This window comes from Delphinus delphis, chromosome 2 (genome assembly GCF_949987515.2).
Source record: "Delphinus delphis chromosome 2, mDelDel1.2, whole genome shotgun sequence".
NCBI classification, from domain to species: Eukaryota; Metazoa; Chordata; class Mammalia; order Artiodactyla; family Delphinidae; genus Delphinus; species Delphinus delphis.
The window spans coordinates 44,103,526-44,129,631 of NC_082684.1; the positions used below are offsets into that span (position 1 = coordinate 44,103,526).

At 36.9% G+C, this 26,106-nt stretch overlaps 1 protein-coding gene across 1 annotated transcript in view; it reads left to right on the forward strand.

Moving 5' to 3' along the window:
- The first annotated feature begins 167 nt into the window (after positions 1-167).
- The window catches only part of EXOC5 (exocyst complex component 5), a 47,765-nt gene continuing 21,826 nt past the window's right edge, over positions 168-26,106 (forward strand). Inside the window, exons 1-11 of the mRNA XM_060004495.1 lie at positions 168-405; positions 10,664-10,758; positions 11,384-11,531; positions 12,503-12,697; positions 16,309-16,373; positions 18,638-18,666; positions 22,041-22,150; positions 22,660-22,704; positions 22,804-22,944; positions 23,924-24,006; positions 25,330-25,539. Of these exons, the coding sequence (XP_059860478.1) occupies positions 379-405; positions 10,664-10,758; positions 11,384-11,531; positions 12,503-12,697; positions 16,309-16,373; positions 18,638-18,666; positions 22,041-22,150; positions 22,660-22,704; positions 22,804-22,944; positions 23,924-24,006; positions 25,330-25,539 (1,148 nt within the window). The 5' untranslated portion in view covers positions 168-378. The remainder of the gene's footprint in view (positions 406-10,663; positions 10,759-11,383; positions 11,532-12,502; positions 12,698-16,308; positions 16,374-18,637; positions 18,667-22,040; positions 22,151-22,659; positions 22,705-22,803; positions 22,945-23,923; positions 24,007-25,329; positions 25,540-26,106) is intronic.

Genomic DNA, 26,106 nt, shown 5'->3' on the forward strand with positions numbered 1-26,106 from the left:
TTCCGGGACGGTAGCCCGCAAGGATCATGATGCCTCACTCGCCCGCGCGGGGAGGCTCTTCGCGGTTCGCCTGCTGCTCTCCCCCTTGCCGGCCCCTCCCAACAGCCACCCGGGCGCGCGCAGCTCCACTTCCGGCGTACGAGGCGGTGACAATGGGAGCGGCGCGGGCGGCGCCGGGAGGCAGCTGACAGGCGTCTGCGGCTTCGCTTCATGGCCGCTTTCCCGCCCCGCCTGGGCTCTGCGGGGAGCGGGGCGGCCCGCGGCGGCCGGGAGCCGGAGCTGGCGAGCCGAGCAGAGACCTGTGCGCGGCGCCGCTGAGGCGCAGCATGTGAAGAAGAGACGGCATCCAGTACGAAGCGAGCCTCTCAGCCGGCCGGGATGGCCACGACGGCCGAGCTGTTCGAGGTGGGTCTCCGCAGCTCTTCAGGGAGTGGCGGGCCCGGGGTGCGAGCAGCGAGGTGGGCGGGCAGAGGAGCGGGCGTTCGCGGCTGCGGGAGCAGCCCTGGGGAAGGAAGGTGAGAAGGGGAAGGGGTGGGGTGGTGGCTCCCGTGTCGGCGCGGGCGGAGCGTGAAAGGGGGGAGGGGTGGCTTGGGGACCGGGGTGGGGAGGTGGGCAGGGGAGCAATCCCGGAGTCCCAGCGGAGGAGCATTGGTTTTGTCCGCACGGCTGGAAGGGAGCCTCGGGGTTTGGGCGTTGGAAGATGAACTCGGGATGAGAGTGGGAAGGGCTGACTTGGGGCGCGGAAAGAGGAGCCTGATCCAGGTCTGGCGAGCCCCGTCTTGTCGCGTGGATCCCCGCGTGATATTCTAGGGCCCCCCCCCCCCCACCTTGAGATTGGGACGACTAGGCGCTTTTGGTGGTTGAGTAATGACTACGTTAGCCAGTGTTGGAAGCGGCGCTCACTTGCCTACGAGTTTACCCTTCCATTTGAAAAGGCTGTAGTATTTTTTACGACGATAAAGGCCTACTAAGCCCTTTCCGACTGAAGGAAGTCAAAACTAAAATTAACATTTGTGTTCGGGTCTTGAGGAATTGAAGTGTATTATAACCCCCCTCAGCTCGGTGCTTTGTGACGACCTAGAGGGGTGGGATAGGGAGGGTGGGAGGGAGACGCAAGAGGGAGGGGATATGGGGATGTATGTATATGTATAGCTGATTCACTTTATTATACAACAGCAACTAACACACTGTTGTAAAGCAATTACACTCCAATAAAGATGTAAAAAAAAAAAAGAATCCTTAACGCGTGAGACAGTGAGATTCTAATGTGTTTCTTGGACCGTTTTCAGTCTCTAAAACTTAAAATTCAGTTTAGGGGAATCCTGTGTGAGAAGCTGTGATGCTTGAGATAATAGAATAGGAAAATTTTAATTAGACCACCTAACAACGTGTAGGGGATCTTCTTTTGTGACAGAAATGAAAACTGAGATGTGAAGGAAGGGGAAGGAAGAACCTTTTTGATGTGTGCTTGTGTTTCATATTGAATAATAAAAGTGTAAGAAATAATTAAGAAGACTGCAGTTGACAATAGATAATTTCTCCATAAGTGAAAATTGGATCCTTTTTTCTGCGTGAGATTCAGCAGGTTTTGTTTGGGTTTTTTTGGCTTAAAATTTGAATGCCACAGTTTCTATAACAACTGGGAACTTTTCATTTGTTAGCTAACTATATTTTGGGTTTCTGTCAGCTTTTGGATAGATAATGCATTTATTGAGGAATAGTATATGCCATTTTTATAATAAGTTGTAATAAGATAGTAATTTATGAGTGAAGAAATATAATTGTAAGAAAGAATTGGGAAATATTAATTACATTTCCTCGGATTTAAGTGTAGGGATATACTTTACATTAATTTCTCTAACTCCAAAATTGTGCCATCTGTTTATTGATTGACACAGGAGCAGGGAGACATTCTTTTTGCTACAAGCTTTTACTGTGTGTTCCTGAGCAAGATACTAAGTAATTCTGTAGTTCCTTGTTTTATTTTCACATTTTTGTAAAGGTAGAAAACAGTTTATGAACTTGAAGCCTTTAATATAATGAAATATGGGACGAGCCAGCTACTAATAGAAAACTGTTATTTTGTCATACAGTTCAGAAGGCATTAACCTTTGGGCTTATGGATCCTGCTTGACATTCCCAGTTGTCTTTTTTTTCTTTGAATGTTTGATCCCATGAGTCCACATATACTTCCTTGAAAATATATTTGATTTCTGTTCCCCCTGCCCCCACCATGGGGGAAGGAGAGGAGGTAGAGAAATATCTGTAGTATATTTAGCTTTCTAGGGTCTTGCCATTTAGTAAAGTAGTTAAACTAAATTAGGGTTTAAGTTAACTCAGTGACTCCAGTTATGATAGCAGGTAATATTCCCTTACCAGTGATGATAGAGACAGACTAGTCCTGTGTCCACAGCGTTCATAGAACGACCTTGAACATGCTTATGGATCTTAACTCATGTGACTTTCTCTTTCCTGACCGTATGTAGTATGTTGTTTCATCAAAATTAAAAGTGTACTATCTTAGGGACTTCCCTGGTGGTGCAGTGGTTGAGAATCTGCCTGCCAATGCAGGGGACACGGGTTCAAGCCCTGGTCCGGGAAGATCCCACATGCTGTGGAGCAACTAAGCCCGTGCGCCGCAACTACTGAGCCTGCGCATCTGGAGCCGGTCCTCCGCAACAAGAGAAGCCACCGCAGTGAGAAGCCCTTGCACTGCAACGAAGAGTAGCCCCCGCTCGCCGCAGCTAGAGAAAGCCCGCGTGCAGCAACGAAGACCCAAGGCAGCCAAAAATAAATAAATAAATAAATAGAATTTTTTAAAAAGCATATTACTTTAATAGTTACAATTAAAGGTAAATAGTCATGATTAAGAAGTGTATTTATCTTTTCATCCCTACAGTGGATTCTACTCTTGAATAAGTTTTCATCCCTAAGTGAAAAGTTGGTCTCTTGCTTTAGAGGGAGAAGGAAAAAAAGAAAACAAAAACCAAACTTCGTTTGTCACCTCCATTTCCTGTTGCTTTTGCCTTAGGACCTAGGTTGTAGGAAAGTCAGGAGTTCTTTTTCTCTTGCTTCCCTTTCTTAGTCACAGCTGGAGAACTGTGGAAAACAGAGGTCAGGATGTAGTCAAGGATATTTAGTTTTTGCATCCTGGCTTTAATGCACCAATAAACTGAGTTGTGTTTTAATTTTTTCACATTGAAAAACAAGTTAAATCAATACAAAATTATGTTTTGAATCCATGAAATTTCATAAGTGTTAATCCTATTTCTTTTAAAATCTTCTTATTGGTCCTGTGAGACTTCCTTTTTAACATAAACACCTTCATACAACAAAATCAAACTACCGGATATTTCCTCAATTGACAGAAATAGTTTAAAAGTTTTGTCTGCAGTGTTTCTAAATGATCACCTCAGGTTGGACATTCTAAACAGGAATTCCTATGTGGTTTGGATTATGTCCTCTTTATAAAAAGTGGCAGGGATAGTAAATTTTTTCTTTGTTGTCATAAGTATTCCTCTCTTTTCACTGCACTACTGAGAACATTGTACTCCCTTCTCACTTGCTATTTTTCTCTCCTGTCATTCTTCTGGAGACAATGACTATTCTTCTGCTTGGGCAAGCTACCTTTATGGGAAAGTTCTTTGTTAAGTAGGGTCCGTTACCCATTCATTCAACAAATATTTGTTGAGTACCTACTAAGTTAATGAGGCTGCATGTCTCAAAGGGTGTGCTGTATACATATTAATCCTATGAGATGTGCTGCAAAAAACCCAAATGGTTCAGAGCCCAAGGAAGTTTGGGGTATGGGCATGCTTTGTTTCATTAGAGATTTACAATATACCTTAGTATGTTAAATATTCTAAGAAGTTCATTTCCCAAACTTCTTTGACCATGAGCCTGTTTTACTTTCTACAGTTAGTTTTGTGAATTCTATGGAACATACTTTGGAAAATGTTGAATTATATATAGAACTCACCCTTACTGTTAAATAAGGGAAGAGAAGATAGATATATAACTATATATATATGTATAAAGCAGACAAGACGATAAAAGTCCAGATATAAAGGGAGGTAACTGTAGACCCCAGAGACAAGGGAAGAGTTCATTTTAGCTGAAATATATAGCATGCATGAAGAAGAAGAGTGCTATGTAAGGTAATCGGGGTTTAATTGTAGAGGTCCTAAATGCCAGGATTAGGAATTTGATTTTTTTTTTCTTTCTTGTAAACGTAGATGCCTTGATAATAGTGTTTGAGGTCATGTAATTTGACTGTGGTGACAATGGCTATTTGACTTCCAGATTAGAATTTGAATAGCTAACAACACGTTTGTGTAAAAACATATTTATGTCTCTTAGATTTACAAACTAAGTAACAAAAGCTATTTAAACAGACTTATTGAAAAAGACTTATTCTCTTGTTCAATTAACTATTTAAATATGTTTAATGAACATGAGATATACAAGTAAGGACCACTCCTTTACCTTCAGGGTGCTGAAATGCTACTTGTTTTAGACATATTAGCTATTAAACAAGTGTTTGTGGAACCTTGCCACCAATTACAGTATCATGTATATGAGAAAATGTATTCATTCAGTAAACATTTAGCTTACCTTACCTTACCTACCCTAGGCCAGAAATCCTTCCAGGTACTGGAGTTAAAGATGGTTTGAGTTAAAAATCTAGTTGGGGGAATCAAAGAAAAAAAAAAGAACTCTTTCTTCTCTCAACATTCTACCACTACTCTCAGTATTACTTCATTTCTGATACCAGATGTGTGGGGATTTTCTTCCACAACAATTCAGTTCAGTCTTCCAATAGACACTGACTGGGTGTCCTACAATTCACTCTAATTCTGATACTGTTTACCTGGAGTTAGCATCAGATCCCACAAGTTAAGGGCTCAGTCCCACAAAAATGCCCCCAGTTCAGATACCAATTGCAGTCCAGGTTGTCACCTGTGTTTCTGACTGACAGCTATAAATTGGAGGGTCTCATGACCCCCTCTTAGAGATTCAGTAATTTGCTAGAACGGCTCACAGAACTCAGGAAAACAGTTTGCTAACTAGATTACTGGTTTATTATAAAAAGCTAAAACGCAGGAACAACCAGATGGAAGAGGTACATAAGACAAGATATGGGGAAGGAGTGCAGCACTTCCCTTCTCTTGGGTGCTGCCACCCTTCCAGCACCTTGATGTGTTCAGCAACCTGGAAGCTCTCTGAACCCCACACTTTAGGGATTTTTATGGAGGTCTCATCATGTAGGGATAATCATTAACTCAATCTCTAGCCCTTCTCCCCTTCCCAGAGTATAAGGGGTGAGGCTGAAAGTTCCAGGCTTCTAATCATGCTTATCTTTCTGGTGACCAGTCCCCATACAGGAGCCCACCAAGAGTTGCTTTGGTAGGACAAAAGATGCTCCTATTACCCAGGAGATTCCAAGGGATTTAGGAGTTCTGTGTAAACCACTCCTATCACCTTTGTCACTCCGGAAATTACAAGAGTTTTAGGAGGTCTGTGTGAGGAGCCAGGGTTGAAGACCACTGGAACAAAAGATGCTCCTAGTACGCTTATCACTTAGTCCCTTAGTTGTCTTGTGTGTGCTTTCTTTCTACCTTTCCATGGGTAGGATGAATCCCATTTTGCTAGTCTGAAACGAAACGAAACGTTTGTAGTGCTTTTCAAAAGAATCAATGTTCAATAAATGTAATTCATTTAAATCCACCATGAAACACATAGTCTCATGAAAATCAAATCAAATGTGGTTAAAAGGAGAGCGAAATGTGATAAAATTCATTTAGTTCCAGTGCCAGAATTGCATAAAGTTCATATTTGGTTTCTGGTAGAATCTTGGATTTATAACACCATAGAATGCCTATTTTTTTATTTCTGGAGTGGAGGGTGGTGGTCCTGCCTTTTTGGTTTTGGATCTATGAAGCAAGTTTTGATTTTCAAGATCCTGTGCAGGGGATTTGGCCATGGCCCCGATAACAAGTGGTTTGATTTATTGTGCATCTATGGTGTGTTCAACATTGTTCTATTGACCACAACTGGAAAGCAAGAGAAGTGTATGACAAATCCTGACTTTGCTTTCAATTTAATTGTGGAGAAGAGAAAAACTTACAAATGTTACTATAAAACAATAAATGACAAAATGGCAGTAATATATTGTTTTGTGTTGGCATTTGAATTTTTAAGCCTCATAGGGGTTAAGAGTAAAGAAATCAGTGGAGATCATCTAGGGAAAGAACCCTTTCCCCATAAGTATCCTTGTAGGTTGAGTTACCTGGTCACAGGTAAGGAAGCAGAAGTAGCATGGGTTTGAAAAGAAGACTAGAGGAGGCTGCTGGTAGTGTACCTGTTCATTTTGGGGTGCAAAGAAATTTGGTTAGGTAGTGTAATATAAGAACTTCAAGGGCAGACTTAAGAGTGTAAACGTCATAGTTTAGGAATTGCATAGGGAAGTTTCTGACTAAAAGGGAATATAGTGTTTTAAAGATTAGTTTGGCAGTGGTCTGCACAATGAATTTAAGAAAAGCACCTTATATAGGAAGTACTTGAACCCACCTGTTAGTTGGTTTAATAGGACACAGAAATACTTCTCTCTGAAATCCTCTGAGCCTTATTTTTATTTTTATGCGGTACGCAGGCCTCTCACTGTTGTGGCCTCTCCCGTTGCGGAGAACAGGCTCCTGACGCGCAGGCTCAGCGGCTATGGCTCACGGACCCAGCCGCTCTGCGGCATGTGGGATCCTCCCGGACCGGGGCACGAACCCATGTCCCCTGCATCAGCAGGCGGACTGTCAACCACTGCGCCACCAGGGAAGCCCTGAGCCTTATTTTTTAATCCAAGCAAGCGAAAATATTATATGTTCTTTGAGTTTGTGGGTGGCTGTAACATATTTTATTGGATCTATTTTTGGGAAAGCTACTATAAGAAAATATAAACAGTTGGATTTTCTCAAGGAAACAATGTTAAATTAGGGATTTATGTTCCTGTCCAAGGGCTTGAGGTCTTACTTTTTAATAGAAATGACCACAAACTCCAAGTTTTTATTACAATTGGTAGTATTTGTAAAGAATAGGAAATCAGCTTAATAGATCAACACAGTAATCAATTATGTAAAGTTGAATTTAATATGATAGTATCTTTGTAGTACACACTTAGATTTTTGTTTTTGTTTTGGCTGTTTGCTTTTAATTACTACAGAAAAATAGAGATTAAGATATACCTTTGTCAGGTTCACGAAATTCTAAAAGATTTTTGGGGTAATAGTTTACAGGTATCTTTGAGAATCCTCTTAGGAGGACTTGGTCATTTGGAGGTCTTGGAGAATTTGTTAATTTGACTATCTTTTTCTCATTGTAAATGCCTTTGCAGCAATGCTAAGTATTGGAAAGTAAATTATTGGGATTTATTTGGCTTTATAAGCAGCAAAGGTTTTGTTTTGTTTTTTGCTTTTTTGGAACTTCCATTCCATTGGAATCAGTAGTTGATTTATCTTAAACCCTTGTTGATAATTTGATCGCTTCTGCAGATGAAACCTGAACTTTGCTTCCAGGATGCTGTTGTCTCCTAAGTTTTCCTCCTGCTTTACTGGTCCCCCTTACTTTGTCTTTTGTTGGATCCCTTTCCTCCTCCTATCTCCACATGTTGGCATGCCCTTCTTCTTCCTAGATGATCTCATCCTGTTCTGAGGTTTTAAGTAACTCTAAGATTATGTCTAATGCCAGTTTCTTCCCTGTAATACAAACTTATTTTTCTGACTCTGTCTTCTGCATATTCACTTGTATATCTAATTGGCATCTTCAACATATCATATGCAGAATAGAACTCTTACATCCCTACTCCCTTTTCCATCTCTTTCCCCAGTCTCACTAAATGGCACCATTTACCATTCATACAGTTGTTCAGGCTGCAGACGTCTATGAGTAATCATGATTCCTTTTTAAAATTTCTCCCACATCCAATTCATCAGCACTTTGTATGAGTACAGTCTTCAAAATGTCGTGAACCGGGCCACATCACAGTACCCCCTCTACTGCCACTTTCATCTGAGTCATTAGCATCTCTTGACTAGACTAGTACAGTGTTGCAGGTTTTCCCAGAGAAGCAGACTTTGAGACAGAGTTTAGTGTGCAGAATATTTATTAGAAAGTACGCTTGGGGTAAACACATGTGAAGGGACAGGGTAAAGAAGCAAGATTGGGCCTTAGGAGAAGTAGCAGTACAATGCTGGCCCAGTGATAATGGTGATGATCCCTGTGGGAAGATCTGGAACTAAAATTACGTATCAGAGTTGTCCTGCTTTTTACCAAAGTGGTCAGGCCTTTATATCCCCATCTTATTTAGTCATTGGATATAGACCACATTGAGAAAAATATGACATTGAGTGAAGTGGCTCTCTGCAGCTGAGTGGATCCCTGAAAATACTGCCAGGTGAAGGTTCTGTGCTGACAGCACTGCTAGCAGTTAGAGCAAGACTCTTCTTGAAGGGAGATCTGGATGACACGTGTCCACTGCAGACCACCCCTGTGCCACTAGACTCTATGTCTTCACATACATTTGGGGGGTACCTCCTCTAGACTCCAGTTGGGGTTCTTATCCTGGAGGAAAATTAGAAGGTGGTTAGTGAGATGAACTATGGCCCCTACTGTTGCATGTGGTCTCAGGTTGCAACTTGATATCACTTTCCATTTTTTACTCTCCATTCTAACTCCCTCTCACCTTCAGCTAGTATGTCTGCTGCTTTAGGTGGCTTAACTGGTTACCATACTCTTCTTAGGCCGGGGCTGCGCACATGTCCATGTACTTTCAGAATTGGTCAAGGGAGTATCACAAGATCCTTACAAGGAGATCTGTGTGTCAAACATATTGTTCCCTGCCCCCTCTGTATAGTAGCCACCCTGCCTCCCTCTGATGATGTCAGTTGCCCTGCCAAAGATGGTCACTCCTCTTCTTGTTTTTTATTCGCTGGATAAAAGCAGCCAAATGCCCGGGCAGCACTTGCAGTTATAGTTTATTGGGACTCTTAATTATGTTCCCATACAAAAGTATTCCCCCTTTGGAGATTAAGACCTCTAACCCTGTAGACCTTAGAATTGCAGGAATAGCAAGAACAAATTGGGAGTCATGATGAGCAGGGCCACTTCTGATTTTATTCCTTGTTCCCAGGCTCATGTGTTTTTTCTGTTGGGGACACAGCATCATATAAAGGTTTTCAATTCAGAATGTATACTGCATTTTGGCGGATAGTGCTCCATCTTTATAGAGTATTGTCTCTGAACTGGTAGTTCAGTTATACCTTCAGCAGGCTCTTTCAGTGCTCTATCAGACTGGCAGCTTCTGGGTGGTATGGTTTATGATATGACCAGTTGATTCCATGGTCACCTCCTTTGCTGTTAAATGGGTCCCATGGTCTGATATGTGAGATCCTATGCCAGGAGAACAAACACTTCCTCTGAGGATAGGCAAACTCAATTTGGAATGTTTCTATTCCTGTTAGAATGAATGACTCTTCCAGCATGGAAAAAGCCCAGTGTAGTCAACTTGCTACCACATGGCTGATTAGCCTACTTGAAGGATGGGGCTGTTTTAGGAGCTCAGAGTTGGTCTCTGTCACTCTTAAGCTAGATCTTTGGCTTTGACACTAGATGGATCAGCCTTGCTTGTGGCACACAGGCTTCAGTAGTTGTGGCTCGCGGGCTCTAGATGCGGGCTTCAGTAGTTGTGGCTCACGGGCTCTAGAGCACAGGCTCAGTAGTTGTGGCGCACGGGCTTAGTTGTTCTGTGGCATATGGGATCTTCCCCGACCAGGGCTCAAACCTGTGTGCCCTGCATTGGCAGCCGGACTCTTAACCACGGCGCCACCAGGGAAGTCCTATCCTGCTTTTTTAATATCAGATATTATACATGAGCATTTTTTTCTCATTTCATTAAATTTTTTTACAACATGATTTTAATAGGAAAATAATTGTTTTATCCTGTAAGTTTACTATAATTTTTCAGTAATGATTTTGTTGAATATTTGTGTAATAATTTTTCAGAGTTATATATGATACAAAAATTTTGTGTTCATATCTGCTTTTTCCCTTAGAATTTTAAAAGTAGAATTACTGGGGTTAAAGGGTATGAGCATTTGTAGTACTTTGATGTTACCAAAATGTTACCTACTGTCCTCCAAAAATACTGTACCTTTTAACATTTCTAACAATAATGAGAGTGAATTTTAGCTTACCTGCTCTTTTATGCATATGATAATTAAGGAAAAAGAAAAACTTTGTCAGTTTGTGAGGCAAAAAGAAGAAAAAAAAAGTGATAACTTGACCTTATTTGATTACTAGTGAAGCTGTATATATTTCATGTTTCTTGGCCATTTGTATTTCTTCTATAAATTGTTTGTGTCCCTTGCTCATTTTTCCTTTGGTATGTTCCTGCTCATAATACTCTTTAATATTTTAATATACTAATTTTCATTAAGTAATTTGTTTATTGAAGATTTTTTAAATTGAAAAAGCCTGTACATTTTAATAATACAGATATATTTAATTAGTAATTTAATTTTAAGTTCTCACATGGTACACACTGTTTCATTTTTGTAAGTAGTATTAAGTCATGGCCTGTGAAACTTTTTAAAGGAACATTTATTTTGTAAACTAGGAGCCTTTTGTGGCAGATGAGTATATTGAACGTCTTGTATGGAGAACCCCAGGAGGAGGCTCTAGAGGGGGACCTGAAGCTTTTGATCCTAAAAGGTGAAGTAAAAAATTTTTTTTCATAGACCCAATCTAGTACAAATTTGTATCTGGAATAGAGGTGACTGTTGGAATTCCTTTCAACATTCATGTAAAGGGAGTTAACAACTGGCCAATAAAAGGAAGAAGCATTAGAAGTTCGAGATTTATTTTTTTCCTTTTATGTTTCTTTTATTTTAGAGAAGGACTTTAAGTGATAGGAGGGAAGGGATTTTATTGCATTATGAGAATTTAATATTCTCTCCAATTAGTAATAAATTAGAAATGGCTGGCTATACCTCTAAAATAAAACATGTTGAATATGTTGTTTTAAGTGTCGTAAATTGAGGGAACAAAAATTCACCATACCCTGGAATGCACAGTATTATTTTTATATAGTACGATTTACCTTTTTAACTATTTCTATAAAATTGGTTTCAATTCTGGGGGTTAATGGAGATTCCATATGAGGTTTTCATTTATGTCAGAGATAATCCCTAACAGGATGCTGAAGAGAAAATTAACATGTTCATCCTTACCTCAAGGAATGCTCACTAATACTTTATTTACAATTTTAAGTGAACTGGTCACTTCCTAGTGATCAGTTATAGATGGATTGATACATATTCTAATTTTCCTTTGTTAGATTATTAGAAGAATTTGTAAATCATATTCAAGAACTCCAGATAATGGATGAAAGGATTCAAAGGAAAGTAGAGAAACTAGAGCAACAGTGTCAGAAAGAAGCTAAGGAATTTGCCAGGAAGGTACAAGATCTCCAGAAAAGCAATCAGGTAAACAGTTAGTTAAATAATGAGTAGTTTATGCAGGCTTTAATATCTTTATTTCCTTTCAGTTTTCAGTTTTTTAAAAAAATCTAATGCAACAGAATTGTTGAGGTTTCTTTATACTGCTCCCATCTCATGGGATAAAATGTTAATGAATTGTTATCAGGCACTCTTGGTGCACTTGCTTGCCTACTGAGTGTTGGTTTGGGATCACAGTACTCCCTTAGGATGGGGTGGTATCCATTACAGTGTGGTCCTTGCTTTCTCTTTAACAGTGCAAACTTTTAAGAATGATAATTCAGTAGACCTGTATTTTTAGGGGATCATGATTAGCTTGGATATTTAGGTATTTATTTGCATTCTCATTTAATCATAAAGCAAAATAATAATACCAGACCAACTATTGCCTGGATGAAGTTTTTCCCTAGAGGAAACCTGGTCTGGGAAGCTTCACAAAAGTCATGAGGTATATACCCTAATGAGAATGCTGGTGTAACTGGGAAAAGCATGTGCAGAACTCTTCCTCAGACCATTTGGGAGTAAAACTAGATCTCTAGACTGACTCTGGGGTAAGTAGGCCAAGCTTCTTAGCCATTCTTAGGCCCTAAACTTAATCTGGAACCTCTGAACCTCTTTCACAGCCTGGACCTGATGTGGAACTTGATTGCCCTTTGTAAATGTAGTTAGAAGAGCATGTTTAGCATTGCTGCCTCCCAGGGGCTCTTTGTTCTTTAGTGTTAGGGGTTAGAAAGCTGATTTCTGCTCAGATTTCATATATTTAGATTCCTTCACTTAAGCATGTATAACTGTTAGAAAATAATAAAGTCAGTAATTTACATAAGATAATGTGTTTTTAAGTAGTTAAGGTGATAGATTCCAAATACTTCTAATGCAGATTCCCCTTGGTAATAATGATAGTATTTGTAGTTAATCTGGGTTCTCTGATTGTATTTTATGCTTGTTCACATTTTTCCTAGGTTGCCTTCCAACATTTCCAGGAACTAGATGAGCACATCAGCTATGTAGCAACCAAGGTCTGTCACCTTGGAGACCAGTTGGAGGGGGTAAACACACCCAGACAACGGGCAGTAGAGGCTCAGAAATTGATGAAATACTTTAATGAGTTTCTAGATGGAGAATTGAAATCTGATGTTTTTACAAATTCTGAAAAGGTGAGCACTGTCAGAAGGATAAAAGCAAATTATAGCATTAATAACAATGCCCTAATTATGAACTGCAGTTATTACTTTCCAGAGTCAGACTTCAAATCACTGAGTAGGTGACTTATTAAAAGTCTTTATTCTGAAATGTACACTTATCTACAGATTACTGATCAACTATATATATTCAGATTTTTAGTTGGATTGCCTGGCATTTTTGTTTATGAAATTTGTATCGTTTAGAAATGTTGAGGTAACTATTTTAATAAATATTTCTTTCTCATAATTTACTTTTAATATTAACAGAATTTGATAGGCACATTCCATTGGGTGAGGGGATGGGCTGACCTAAATCATTGACAAGCTGAAGTATCTTTCTGTGCAAGGAATTCAGAGCTTCTAGTTTTTGTTACTTGAATAAAGATCTTTTACAAAGAATTAAAGCATACTTTGGATCAAAGAGAATAGAAAAATCTGAATTAATTGTTCATGTTAATCTTTTTTATAGCACTAGTCACTTAATCCTGGTCTAAGGTTGCATGGTGTTGGCTGCTGTACAATCTTGGAAGAGGTTATTTAGCTCACTTTCTTCCCCTCGGGGGAAAAAATCAAAATGCATGAAAAAATAGACATTCTTATGGATGGTATATGCACATAGTGACATTGTCCACTAATACGTTGAATACAGTCTTCCAGAATTTTTCTGAGTGTACTCCATGGGATAGCTCAGATAGTGAAATTTTAAAAACTAAGTAGTACTGAAGTTCACTTTGAATTAAGCAACACATTTTTTTGTGAGTAGGAACTATAGGGGTATAGAATTTATAAGTTTTAGAGATCTTTAAAAGGAATGGTTACATATGTAGAGGTAACTCCTCTAAAGAAAAGGCAGTATTTTAAATAATGAGTTTCAGGAATTACATTTGTAATATAAAGTAGAACTGATAAGATTAACATCAAGAACATTATCATACTTAAACACTTGTAAAATACTGGCAATATCTAGCTTTTATATATTCACGTGATTTTTATGTATAATAGTGTATACACACACACACACACACACACACGACTTGAACACTGAACTGTTTTTCAGGATACCTTATGGAATGCTTTTATTTTATGTTTCCTAAATATAAACATACATATTTCTAATGTATTATAAAAGTACATATTTATACATATAAAAATTTATATATATATAAAATGGTATATAATTCAAGTCTTATACCTTGGGTTACCTTGGATTATACCTGTTGGACTGTAGCGTATATTTATGTTTTGTTATAAAGAAAATGCCGATATTTTACCCAGTGTGAGTTGGTCTGTTTATTTGATGCAGCTCAAGGCAACCATTTAGAATCTAGAGAAAATAAATATTTTAAAATTGAATGATTACACATATTTTTATCCTGATTTGTATTGCTTGTAATGTTTTGCATAATGAAATTATGTTTTTTACACTTTTCTTTAAACATTTTAATTATCAAGTAATTGTGTAGTTCATGGTATTACTATTGTCTCTTAATTTTTAAGATTTTGATTGAAAGAAGAAGAAGAAATCTTCATATTCTTGCTACTTCATTCACTTGGTCATTAGCTGTCTGTAATTTTTGAAGAGCAAGTAGAGCTAACAGTGCTTAAGCTACTTCCTCTTATTTTCTCTCCTTTGCTTCACTCTCTACCATATCCCATTTTCTTTCATCTTGTTCCTTTTTTCTTATACTCTAGTCCTCTTTTCCCAATTGTCTTGTTTTTCTCTCATATCTCCCATAAGTTTTGGGTTACTGTTGAATCATTATTTTTGGCCTGGTACTATCACAGTTAACTACACTTAGGAACATCATATATGGTATTAGATTGCTAATTATTAGATAAACTTCTAAGTATCTCAATTTCTGCACTGTGTGCCAGCCACCTTCCCAATGGAAAGAAAAGGAAAATCACCCATGTAGTTAGGGAGGTGTGTGATTTTGGAAGGAATTAGAATGCCAAAAGATAACAACCATCTTTTTCCTTTTTCTTCCTGCTCCAAAGTCATTTTTGCTTTTTTTAAATCTTTGCTTCTCAGAATCTTCTAATTTTCTTCTCTGGGAAAAAAAACCCATTTTATGACCATAGTATATATTCCCTCTTACCTCTGTCATTACAGAGTATGTTAGTTGTTTCTCTTCCTAGCATCACAACTTAATGTTCTTCATGTAGATAATGCCTTATGGCCCTGATTATCTTTAACCTGTTAGCATGGGTGGTCTCTCACCTTACCCTAACATCAGTAGCAGATATAAGCAAGTTATTAGATTGTGGTTTTGAAAGCTTCTGTACTTTTATAGTATATTTCAACTGATGGATGACCTTAAGAGCTACTTGTGCTTGAAACAATTTTTATAAAATAATTACCTATGGGAATTCCATAAAATCAAGTGTTATTTACTCTGCTGTACTTCTTACTATATTAAGTGAAGTTTGCAAACACTTCCATCTCTTGAAACAACAAGAACAAACTCCTGATAGGAACATAAAACATGTATGTAGGTCCTTTCTGAAGGGAGTATCGGTGAGGAGAAAAGGGTGGACATTGCTAGTACAACCAAATGGCATGGTGAAAAGAGATAATGCAGTGGTATCTGTGCCCATGTTCAGTAGAATAGAGTGAACATCTGGTAACTGAAAATGACAGTGACATGCTGACTAGGAGAGAAGAGATAACTGAAGCAGAAATGCTATCTGTATTCACTATTGTTGGGCAAAACAACAATATCGTTTGGTCCTGCTTTTGTTTTCCTTAGTTGCTTGCCAGACTTCACATGAGTACTCGGTTAGAAAGATCTTTGTTAATGTTCTCAGCTCTTCCTTCACGTTTGTATGAGTCTCTCTCTTCTTTTTTTTTTTAGTGTAAAAGAAAGTGAATGATCATAAAATCACTTACTTAAAGGTGTGCCAAAATAAAACTCAATACTTATGTGAAATTTGTTTTTAAAAGTAAACATTATATAACTCCCCTATACATTTAGTGTGAATAAGCACAAATGTCTGCATTTTAAGAATTTTGGACCCCTTGCCTAAATCCTTCAGTTCCACAACTTGAATAAGTACAAACATTTCTTTACCATATTCCATTCTAGAAACTTCATATTAAACGTAATCTTTGCTTTTATAACAAGTTTTATAACTTGATATGTTCATTAAATGACAGGCATTTTGTTGTTATTTTCTTCACTTAAATGGGATTTATACAGCAGTATGATCTGAATTTTTATAAATCTTGTTTATCATTTCACAAACTCAAAAGATACTTAAACTTGCTTTCAGCAGTCAATGATTTGAATTTATTCGGAGTAAACTTGAACTGCAGGTTTCATTGGGAAGGGATTGTTGCATTATAAAATCACAAGATTTCAGTACAATAATGACAAATATTTATGTTTTATTGATTCATTATTGGTGATACCCCAGATGTATTCCTGTTGCTCATAAGATTTTATTTGTTGTGTTTTTTAAAGAAAATTGTTTGGGTGAGGGTCTGTGGGCATACATAGAAGAATATTACTGTTTTTAAATATAAAATTATTTTTTGATATGTATAAAGGTTTTGTAAAATTATTGCTTTTGTTTTTTAATAGATAAAGGAGGCAGCAGACATCATTCAGAAGTTGCACCTAATTGCCCAAGAGTTACCTTTTGATAGGCAAGTTTATTTCTCAAGAGCTAATTTGGGTATATGGTGTAGTGTATAGAATAAAATTGTACTTTTTCCTGTATGATTTTGCTCATTAATTCAACAAGAACTTATTGAGGACTGCCTTTGTACAGGTACAGTATGTAATAGCTGATTGAAAAAAATGTGGTATCTTAACAACTAAATTTAATGATATATCTTGAAATAATTTCAATCTTATGTTTTTCTTTTGAAAAAAATTGATGGAGAATTTTGAAATTAGAGTAAGATTTTGAATTTTCTTTTTTTTTTGGACTTTGATCAACAGACTAGAAGGGGACAGAGAAAGCTTAAACATGGGGCTCTTGAGCTCCTTTTTCTTCTGTCTACATGAGAATTCTTAAGCTTTTAGGGGTCTTGGACACCTTTGAAAAGCTGGTGAAAGCTATGAAATTTCCTTAAAAAAATCAGATACACAGGCCGTTGTATACAATTTCATGGAGTTTTAGACCCTTTAGCCTATCTGTAGGCTCCTTCCTAGGGACTTCAGGTTAAGAAGTCCTGTTTTAGATGCAAGGCCCTGGGGCCATTGCTAAGTTAGGTATTAATGGTTTCATCCTAAAAGAACTTCACTGAGAAGGAAATTCTTTCATGATTTCCTTTAGTTCATGGAATGTCAGACTCTGTAATAAAATCTTGTTAGCGGTGGTTCTCCCATTTAAATATCTGGAAAAAATGTCTTCCCTTTTAACAGATAATATACGTATTTTATTCTTTTGGTAATACTTGAAAATCCTGAGGTACAGGTAGAATGTAAATGTATTGCTATACTTAAAGCTTGTCCATTATGTCCCAAACATAGAGTGAAAGTGAATTCCCTACCCCCAAATATATCTTATTTTACTCTGAACTTTGTATCATCATAAAGGATTAGCAGTAATCATCATCTATCATTTAGCTATTATTAATAATTTCATACTTGTCCAGCATTATGAGCAATGATTTTTAAATGCTCACAAAAAACCTCTCTTTAACTTTATTTCAGAGTTAAACCATTTTCTTAAATGGGTAAAATATGTGGCTCACAATAACTGCATCATAATTGTTGGCTTCATCTGTCTCCCACCCCTACAAACACAGAGGCATATACTCATCTTCTCCTGCTTCTCAATTACATGCTTCTCTTACAGTTTTGTTTTAGCCTATCAGGCCTTAGAATTGAATATATAGCCTAATCAAGTTTAATTATTTCACAAAGATCAGTATGGCCTATCATACTTTGTGATCCACTGTGACTTTGATATCAATTTTATATAAATCTTTAAATTATTAGCTTCTTCATCTGTCTTTGGCATCTCTTTTGCCAGCCACTGTCCTGTCTCTTCAAACTAATCGCATAAGATCTCTCAACATTAATTTTCCATGTTGTGCATTCCCCCTGGATACTTATGATTTGAAAAAAGTTCTAGTGTATGGTAGTGTATGATATTTTAGTTTTTGAATTTGCAGAGGTTGAATGCTAGGCACATTGCTGGGTCCTTTTTATGGCTTCTATTTTATTTTTCTAGTTTTAAAATAACTCATTTGTATATGCTTATTTTATAGTTGTTTTTCTTTAAGTAACAATAGTGGAACGTCATATGAGGAAATCCCAGCTGAGGGGAAAATAGACAAATATCAAGTGAATTTAAAATGCCAGTGAATATGAGTAGGGACAGTAACCCAGTTGTTGGGGCTTTCTGGGTTGTTAATGCCTCATACAGAATTCCTCCCTTTAAAAGGGAATTGGTGGGACTTCCCTGGTAGTCCAGTGGTTAAGACTTCGCCTTCTAATGCAGGGGGTGCAGGTTTGATCCCTGGTTGGAGCTAAAGATCCCACATGGCTCTGGGCCAAAAAACCAAAACATAAAAGCAATATTATAGCAAGTTCAATAAAGACTTTAAAAACAAATGGTCCACATCAAAAAATAAATTAAAAAATTTAAAAAACGGGGTGGGGGAATTGGTTGTTCAATGTGAATTTCCTCAGTGAGAACCAGAGACCCCATCTGGATTGCCCAAATTCAGTTTTGTTACATGGCATGCTTCCTACTATCAGTACTCTCTCACCTCTGGCTTTGTCTTTCCCTCCCCTCCCTCCCTCCCCCTGCTTCCTTCCTTTTTTTTCTGACAATATTTAGTATAGAGGGTTCCTATGTACCCCCCAAACCAGTTTCCCCTTTTATTAACATCTTAAATTACTATGGTACATTTGTCACAAATAATGAACCTCATCATTGGTTTTTATCTTTCAGATTTTCAGAAGTTAAATCCAAAATTGCAAGTAAGTGGGGTTCTATTTATTTAACTGTTTTGGATAGGTAATCAAACTACTTGTATAAAAAAACAGAAAATAGTAAAAGAAGAGAGTGGGAACAATGTCATCCTCCTACCCCATCCCTGAGTTTGATTCCTCTTCCTTGAAACAATTGTTATCAATTTCTTGAGTATTCTTCCAGAATATTCTATGGATATACAAGCATAAGACATAGATCATGTATATAATGTGTAGAATTTAGTTCTGCTGTCCGCATTTATTTTAAAATAATTGGTGGCATGCTATACAAATAGCTTCCATACCTTGTGTTCTTGGCATACTATACAAATAGCTTCCATACCTTGTGTTTTTAATTTAACAATGTATCTTGGGGATTGTTTTTGTATTCATACATACAGACCTAATGTAGGTCCTCTTTTTTTAAAGCTAGCTCGTAATGACCATTTCGGTACCTATTTAACTTCTTACATGATAGCTTGATTCTTGATCTTTGGATTGTATTTTAAGCAGATCATTCTGAATTTCTTTAAAAGCTGCTATATTTACAGGCTCCCATGGTAGTCTAAGTCACTGTTTTGGGAAGTCATTGAAGTTCAGAGACCACCTGTTTTCCCAAAAGTGTACCGTAATAGCCTCAAGAATGTAGTGAATCAAATACCACATGTTGTCTTAAGGTGTACCTTGGTATTGAATCTGCCATTGTTTGTAATAAAGGCATCTGAACTCTCGTAAAGTGTTTTATAATTCTGCTCACCCTTTCCATAAATTCAGGTTTAAGATTTTTCCTGTCTCTTGCTATCACAAATGACATCCAGAAGGCTTTTCCCAGGGAGCTGCTTTTTTTTTTTTTAACATCTTTATTGGAGTATAATTGCTTTACAATGGTGTGTTAAGTTTCTGCTTTATAACAAAGTGAATCAGCTCTACATATACACATATCCCCATATCTCTTGCCTATTGCGTCTCCTTCCCACCCTCCCTATCCCACCCCTCTAGGTGGTCACAGAGGACTGAACTTATCTCCCTGTGCTATGCAGCTGCTTCCCACTAGCTATCTGTTTTACATTTGGTACTGTATATATGTCAGTGTTACTCTCTCACTTCATCCCAGCTTAACCTTGCCCCTCCCCATGTCCTCAAGTCCATTCTCTATGCCTGTGTCTTTATTCCTGTCCTGCCCCTAGGTTCATCAGAACCATTTTTTTTTTTTTTTAGATTCCACAGATACGTGTTACTATACAGTATTTGTTTTTCTCTTTCAGACTTAATTCACTCTGTATGACTGACTCTAGGTCCATCCACCTCACTACAAATAACTCAATTTTGTTTCTTTTTATGGCTGAGTAATATTCCATTGTATATATGTGCCACATCTTTATCCACTCATCTCTTGATGGACACTTAGGTTGCTTCCATGTCCTGGCTATTGTAAACAGAGCTGCAATGAACACTGTGGTACATGACTCTTTGAATTATGGTTTTCTCAGGGTATATGCCCAGTAGTAGGATTGCTGGGTAGTATGGTAGTTCTATTTTTAGTTTTTTAAGGAACCTCCATATTGTTCTCCATAGTGGCTGTACCAATTCACATTCCCACCAGCAGTGCAAGAGGGTTCCCTTTTTTCCACACCCTCTCCAGCATTTATTGTTCGTAGATTTTTTGATGATGGCCATTCTGACTGGTGTGAGGTGATACCTCATTGTAGTTTTGATTTGCATTTCTCTAATGATTAGTGATGTTGAGCATCCTTTCATGTGTTTGTTGGCAATCTGTATATCCTCTTTGGAGAAATGTCTATTTAGGTCTTCTACCCATTTTGGGATTGGGTTGTTTGTTTTTTTGATATTGAGCTGCTTGTAAATTTTGGAGATGAATCCTTTGTCAGTTGCTTCATTTGCAAATATTTTCTCCCATTCTGAGGGTTGTCTTTTTGTCTTGTTTATGGTTTCCTTTGTTGTGCAAAAGCTTTTAAGTTTCATTAGGTCCCATTTGTTTATTTTTGTTTTTATTTCCATTTCTCTAGGAGGTGGGTCAAAAAGGATCTTGCTGTGATTTATGTCATAGAGTGTTCTGCCTATGTTTTCCTGTAAGAGTTTTATAGTGTCTGGCCTTACATTTAGGTGTTTAGTCCAGTTTGAGTTTATTTTTGTGTATGGTGTTAGGGAGTGTTCTAATTTCATTCTTTTACATGTAGCTGTCCAGTTTTCCCAGCACCACTTATTGAAGAGGCTGTCTTTTCTCCACTGTATATTCTTGTCTTCTTTATCAAAAATATGGTGACCATATGTGCGTGGGTTTATCTCTGGGCTGTCTATCCTGTTCCATTGATCTATATTTCTGTTTTTGTGCCAGTACCATACCGCCTTGATTACTGTAGCTTTGTAGCATAGTCTGAAGCCTGGGAGCCTGATTCCTCCAGCTCTGTTTTTCTTTCTCAAGATTGCTTTTGCTATTCGGGGTCTTTTGTGTTTCCATACAAATTGTGAAATTTTTTGTTCTAGTTCTGTGAAAAATGCCATTGGTAGTTTGATAGGGATTGCATTGAATCTGTAGATTGCTTTGGGTAGTAGAGTCATTTTCACATTGTTGATTCTTCCAATCCAAGAACATGGTATATCTCTCCAGTTGTTTGTATCATCTTTAATTTCTTTCATCAGTGTCTTATAGTTCTCTGCATACAGGTCTTTTGTCTCCCTAGGTAGGTTTATTCCTAGGTATTTTATTCTTTTTGTTGCATTGGTAAATGGATATGTTTCCTTAATTTCTCTTTTAGATTTTTCATCATTAGTGTATAGGAATGCGAGAGATTTCTGTGCATTAATTTTGTATCCTGCTACTTTACCAAATTCATTGATTAGCTCTAGTAGTTTTCTGGTAACATCTTTAGGATTCTCTATGTATAGTATCATGTCATCTGCAAACAGTGACAGCTTTACTTCTTCTTTTCTGATTTGGAATCCTTTTATTTCTTTTTCTTCTCTGATTGCTCTGGCTAAAACTTCCAAAACTATGTTGAATAATAGTGGTGGGTGTGGACAACCTTGTCTTGTTCCTGATCTTAGAGGAAATGGTTTCAGTTTTTCACCATTGAGAACGATATTGCCAGCCAGCTGCTTTTTTACATAGCAGTGATAAATGGCAGTCACACTGTAGGAGCTCACCTGTTTTACCAGTGGGAAGATTTTTTGGTTTAAAATACATATTTATATACCACAGTATATTGTCGGGTTTTGATCCACTACCTATAATCTCATATAGTTTTTGCAATTCTTTTAAAAGAAAGCTAGATTCCTAGTCATTATCTTTATAAAGAAACCATATACTCATAAATAACTTGGATACTTTGTCTCATTGTAGCTGAATGACTTTCTATTTTTAGGTAAATACCATGACTTAGAATGCCAACTGATACAGGAGTTTACTGGTGCTCAAAGAAGAGGTGAAATCTCCAGAATGAGAGAAGTAGCAGCTGTTTTACTCCATTTTAAGGTAAATAGTAAAAGTTTAAAATGCAGATTAGTCTTAAAGAGTACAGAGGTTATATGAATTCTATATATTATAGTCTCTGTTTTTCCCCAGTTGTATGAGTCACTGATAATTTTCATTATTTGGAATAATTTGAATGTACATTTGTATCTTTCTCCAGAAATGATATTAAATTTTAGGTAATATTATTTAAATAAGGATCTTATATTCAATAAGATTAATATTTTATCACTGAATTTTTGTGTAGTTTGACATAGAAAATCATATTGTCTGCCTTCTGGGTATTTAATGTATTTTTTTTTTTCAGTCAAACATTTGATGAAATAATTCAAAAGCAAGAAGGATTGACCTTAAGTTTGGAATATAGGAACCAGAGAGTAGCTATTACCGTTGGCCATTTATTGAGGCATAGACATAGCTTTATTACATATAATACCTCTTTTATTGACATTGTTGTTATTATTGTTATAATTGAACCAAAAGAGTGATATGTATTTCTTTCTTTTTCCTAGGGTTATTCCCATTGTGTTGATGTTTATATAAAGCAGTGCCAGGAGGTAACAGTATACTTTATTGTATTTTATTTTATGCTAATTTGTATTTTTAAAAAGCATTTTAAAATTATATATTCAATGTAAATTTCCTCTGCTGTTTAGGGTGCTTACTTGAGAAATGATATATTTGAAGACGCAGCAATACTCTGTCAACGGGTGAACAAACAAGTTGGAGATATCTTTAGTAATCCAGAAACAGTACTGGCTAAACTTATTCAGAATGTATTTGAAATCAAACTACAGGTAATTTTAAACAATGACTAAGTACTTAAGGCAATATGTGATTTTTTTCCTCTATGTTTTAAAAGTTTTTAAAATTTAGTTTGTATAATATCCTTAGGCATAGTAATCCACTTATTAAGTGTAGGAGAAAGGAATGACAGTGTCATGCTTTAAAAAAAAAATGTTTACTAAGAAAAAAGGTGGTAATCACTCAGTGTCAGCAGAGGATGTGTTTGAAATTACATATGTATCAGGTTGTGTGGTAGGTTAGCCAAAGTTTTAATTTTTATTGGTTTCTTACCTTAACCAATAGATGGCATTTTGAAATTGAACAGGAATTACAAGCTCAATCTGTAGAATTTTTTATAATATGGTACTAAGATGAAAAGAAAACAGGAATTTCATTTACAACCTTGACTTCCATAGCTCTGTACTTTAAGGCAACATTTCCTAAACTATGTTTACCAATGGATTGAGCAACATTAAATAAGTGTTGTCTTTACAACACAATTCAGGACTTTTAATAGCCTTTAAAGATACTAATATGTATTGTGATTCTCTAGAAGTGGAGATGTAATGTACAGCATTTCCCAATTTTACAGTAGTGTCTCAAAGGACACTAGTGTTACTTAGACTACAGTTTGGGAAAAGCTGCTTTAAGGAATTGACCATATTGATATAGCTTCAGGTTTTGTTTTTTGGGATTTTTTTTTTTTTTCCCCAATGTACCCATGAGGCAGGATAGGCAGATTTCAAAAGACAAGGTATTTGAGATTCTTAATGCTTATTCCCAACACTGATAAGATGTATGAGTAAATATGAGAAGCAGTAAAAATTAAAAACCTATTTTTTTTATATTGGTCTCTTTTCTATGCACTGCCTTTTCCACTGGATTTTAAGTTAGAACAGTTGAAGAATGTGGAGTAATTCTAGAGAAAAAAATATTGACTATATAATTTAATATTTACTTAATTGACAGAATGTTGACTTTTTGTTTTAGAGCTTTGTGAAAGACCAGTTAGAAGAATGTAGGAAGTCCGATGCAGAGCAGTATCTCAAAAGTCTCTACGATTTATATACAAGGTATATTTTTAATTATTAGAAAATAGTAATATCTCACATTTTCTTTTTTTCAAATAGAAAATGGGGAAGTATTCAGGTATTTTTGAGTAACAGTTTGTCAGATAGCAATATACCTTTTAGCATTAAATACTCGGCTGTATAGACTAGTATTGTACAAGAGCAGCATTCTTAGCATGTTAACTTAAGGAATTGGATATTATGCTTTATATTAATGTACTTTAATGAAATATAAAAACCTTGTTTAAGACTTGAGAATTTTGTTTCTGATTTTAATTGTAAGCTAGTTCATTATTCTTTAATTCTTTTCTTTAAGAACTAGTATTATTACATTTATCTGCAGTTAAAACTTTAAAAGTTGAGAAAGGGAGTGACAAACTCTCTTTTAAATTTTTTTATTTTATTTTTATTTCTTTTTGGCTGTGTTGGGTCTTTGTTGCTGCGTGCAGGCTTTCTCTAGTTGCGGCGAACGGCGGCTGTTCTTTGTTGTGGTGCCCGGGCTTCTTATTGCAGTGGCTTCTCTTGTTGTGGAGCACGGGCTCTAGAGCGCAGGCTCAGTAGTTGTGGTGCATGGGCTTATTTGCTTTGCGGCATGTGGGATCTTTCTGGACCAGGGCTCAAACGCGTGTCCCCTGCATTGGCAGGCGGATTCTTAACCACTGCGCCACCAGGGAAGCCCCCAGAGTGACAAACTCTTATATGACAATTTCAGACTTAAGTCTGATGTGAAAATTTGTCTTGTGCTTTTGTAAATGGCAGTGTTATACTTTGTAGAAGCTTCATGTGGAGTTTTTTTTCCAACTCTATTGCTTTTCTTTATTGTCATCGCTTTGAGAAGAGGGTTTTCAAAAGTAACTATAATCAGGAAGTCCATCTCAGCAACAGCACTATTGTGAGCCTATCTTCAACGGTGAGAAACAGAAAATTAGAGGAAAGTCCAGGGACAAAGACTAAAGAGAATGAACAGCGCATAGACTTCTCAATATTTTGACTTGGGTACCATGTCATGAATGTGGCATACTTGAAGCCATTCTGCCACTGTTGCCATTTCTAGTCTGGTTGGTTGCCTTAGTTTCCTCTCCTGAGTCATCTCTAGGAGTTTATGGTAGTTTTCAAAACCATGATGTTGTTTGTAATATTCATTCTACTTAATATATATAACCCTGTACAGTCGCCGTCTGCATCCTGAGTAACTTCCCAGGGTTTAAGAAATGATGGTGTAACATAAGTTATTAAAAAGTCACGTTATAAAAATATGTATTTCTTAAATATTGTTACTATACCTACAATATACATTAATCTTTTTTCTCCCTTTTGCATGAAAAGAACCACAAATCTTTCCAGCAAGTTGATGGAGTTTAACTTAGGTACTGATAAACAGACTTTCTTGTCTAAGCTTATCAAGTCCATTTTCATTTCCTATTTGGAGAACTATATTGAAGTGGAGACTGGATATTTGAAAAGCAGAAGTGCTATGATCCTACAGCGCTATTATGATTCAAAAAACCATCAAAAGAGATCGATTGGCACAGGAGGGTAAGTGTTTTTGTTAAATGTTATAGTTAAAACTAAAGATATTAAAAGCTATTATATTTGGACAAACTTGTGAAATATTGATAGTCATTAGAATTTTCTGTGAAGAATTTTTTTAATTCAGTTTGTTTACACCATTCATCAAATCCTGTCCTTCAAGCCACATGTTGAAATGTTCCTACATAACATTATTAAAATGTAAAGCAGAATACTAGTACCGTAAAGAGTTCCTCCCTCGCGCCCTTCCTGCCTGCCTTCCTTCCTTCCTTTTTTTAGACTGAGTAAATTATTCCAGGTTATTGACTAGGAAGCACATTGTTTTATTGCTGCTATTGCAGGTGTGGTTAAAAAAAAAATGCAGATCACAATTTTGTACCCTGAGCTTTTTCATGACTTGGGCATAAAATTATTTAAGTAATACATTAAAGCGTGAATGTACTTACCTACTAGAATAAAATTAAATGATTTGCTGTAAGAATTGGTGGCAACTCAGTTATCTAGATCTCAACTATCTGGAATTGAGTTGATTTTTGGATGAATCAGAATGACTTCTGTGGAGCCATATAATCA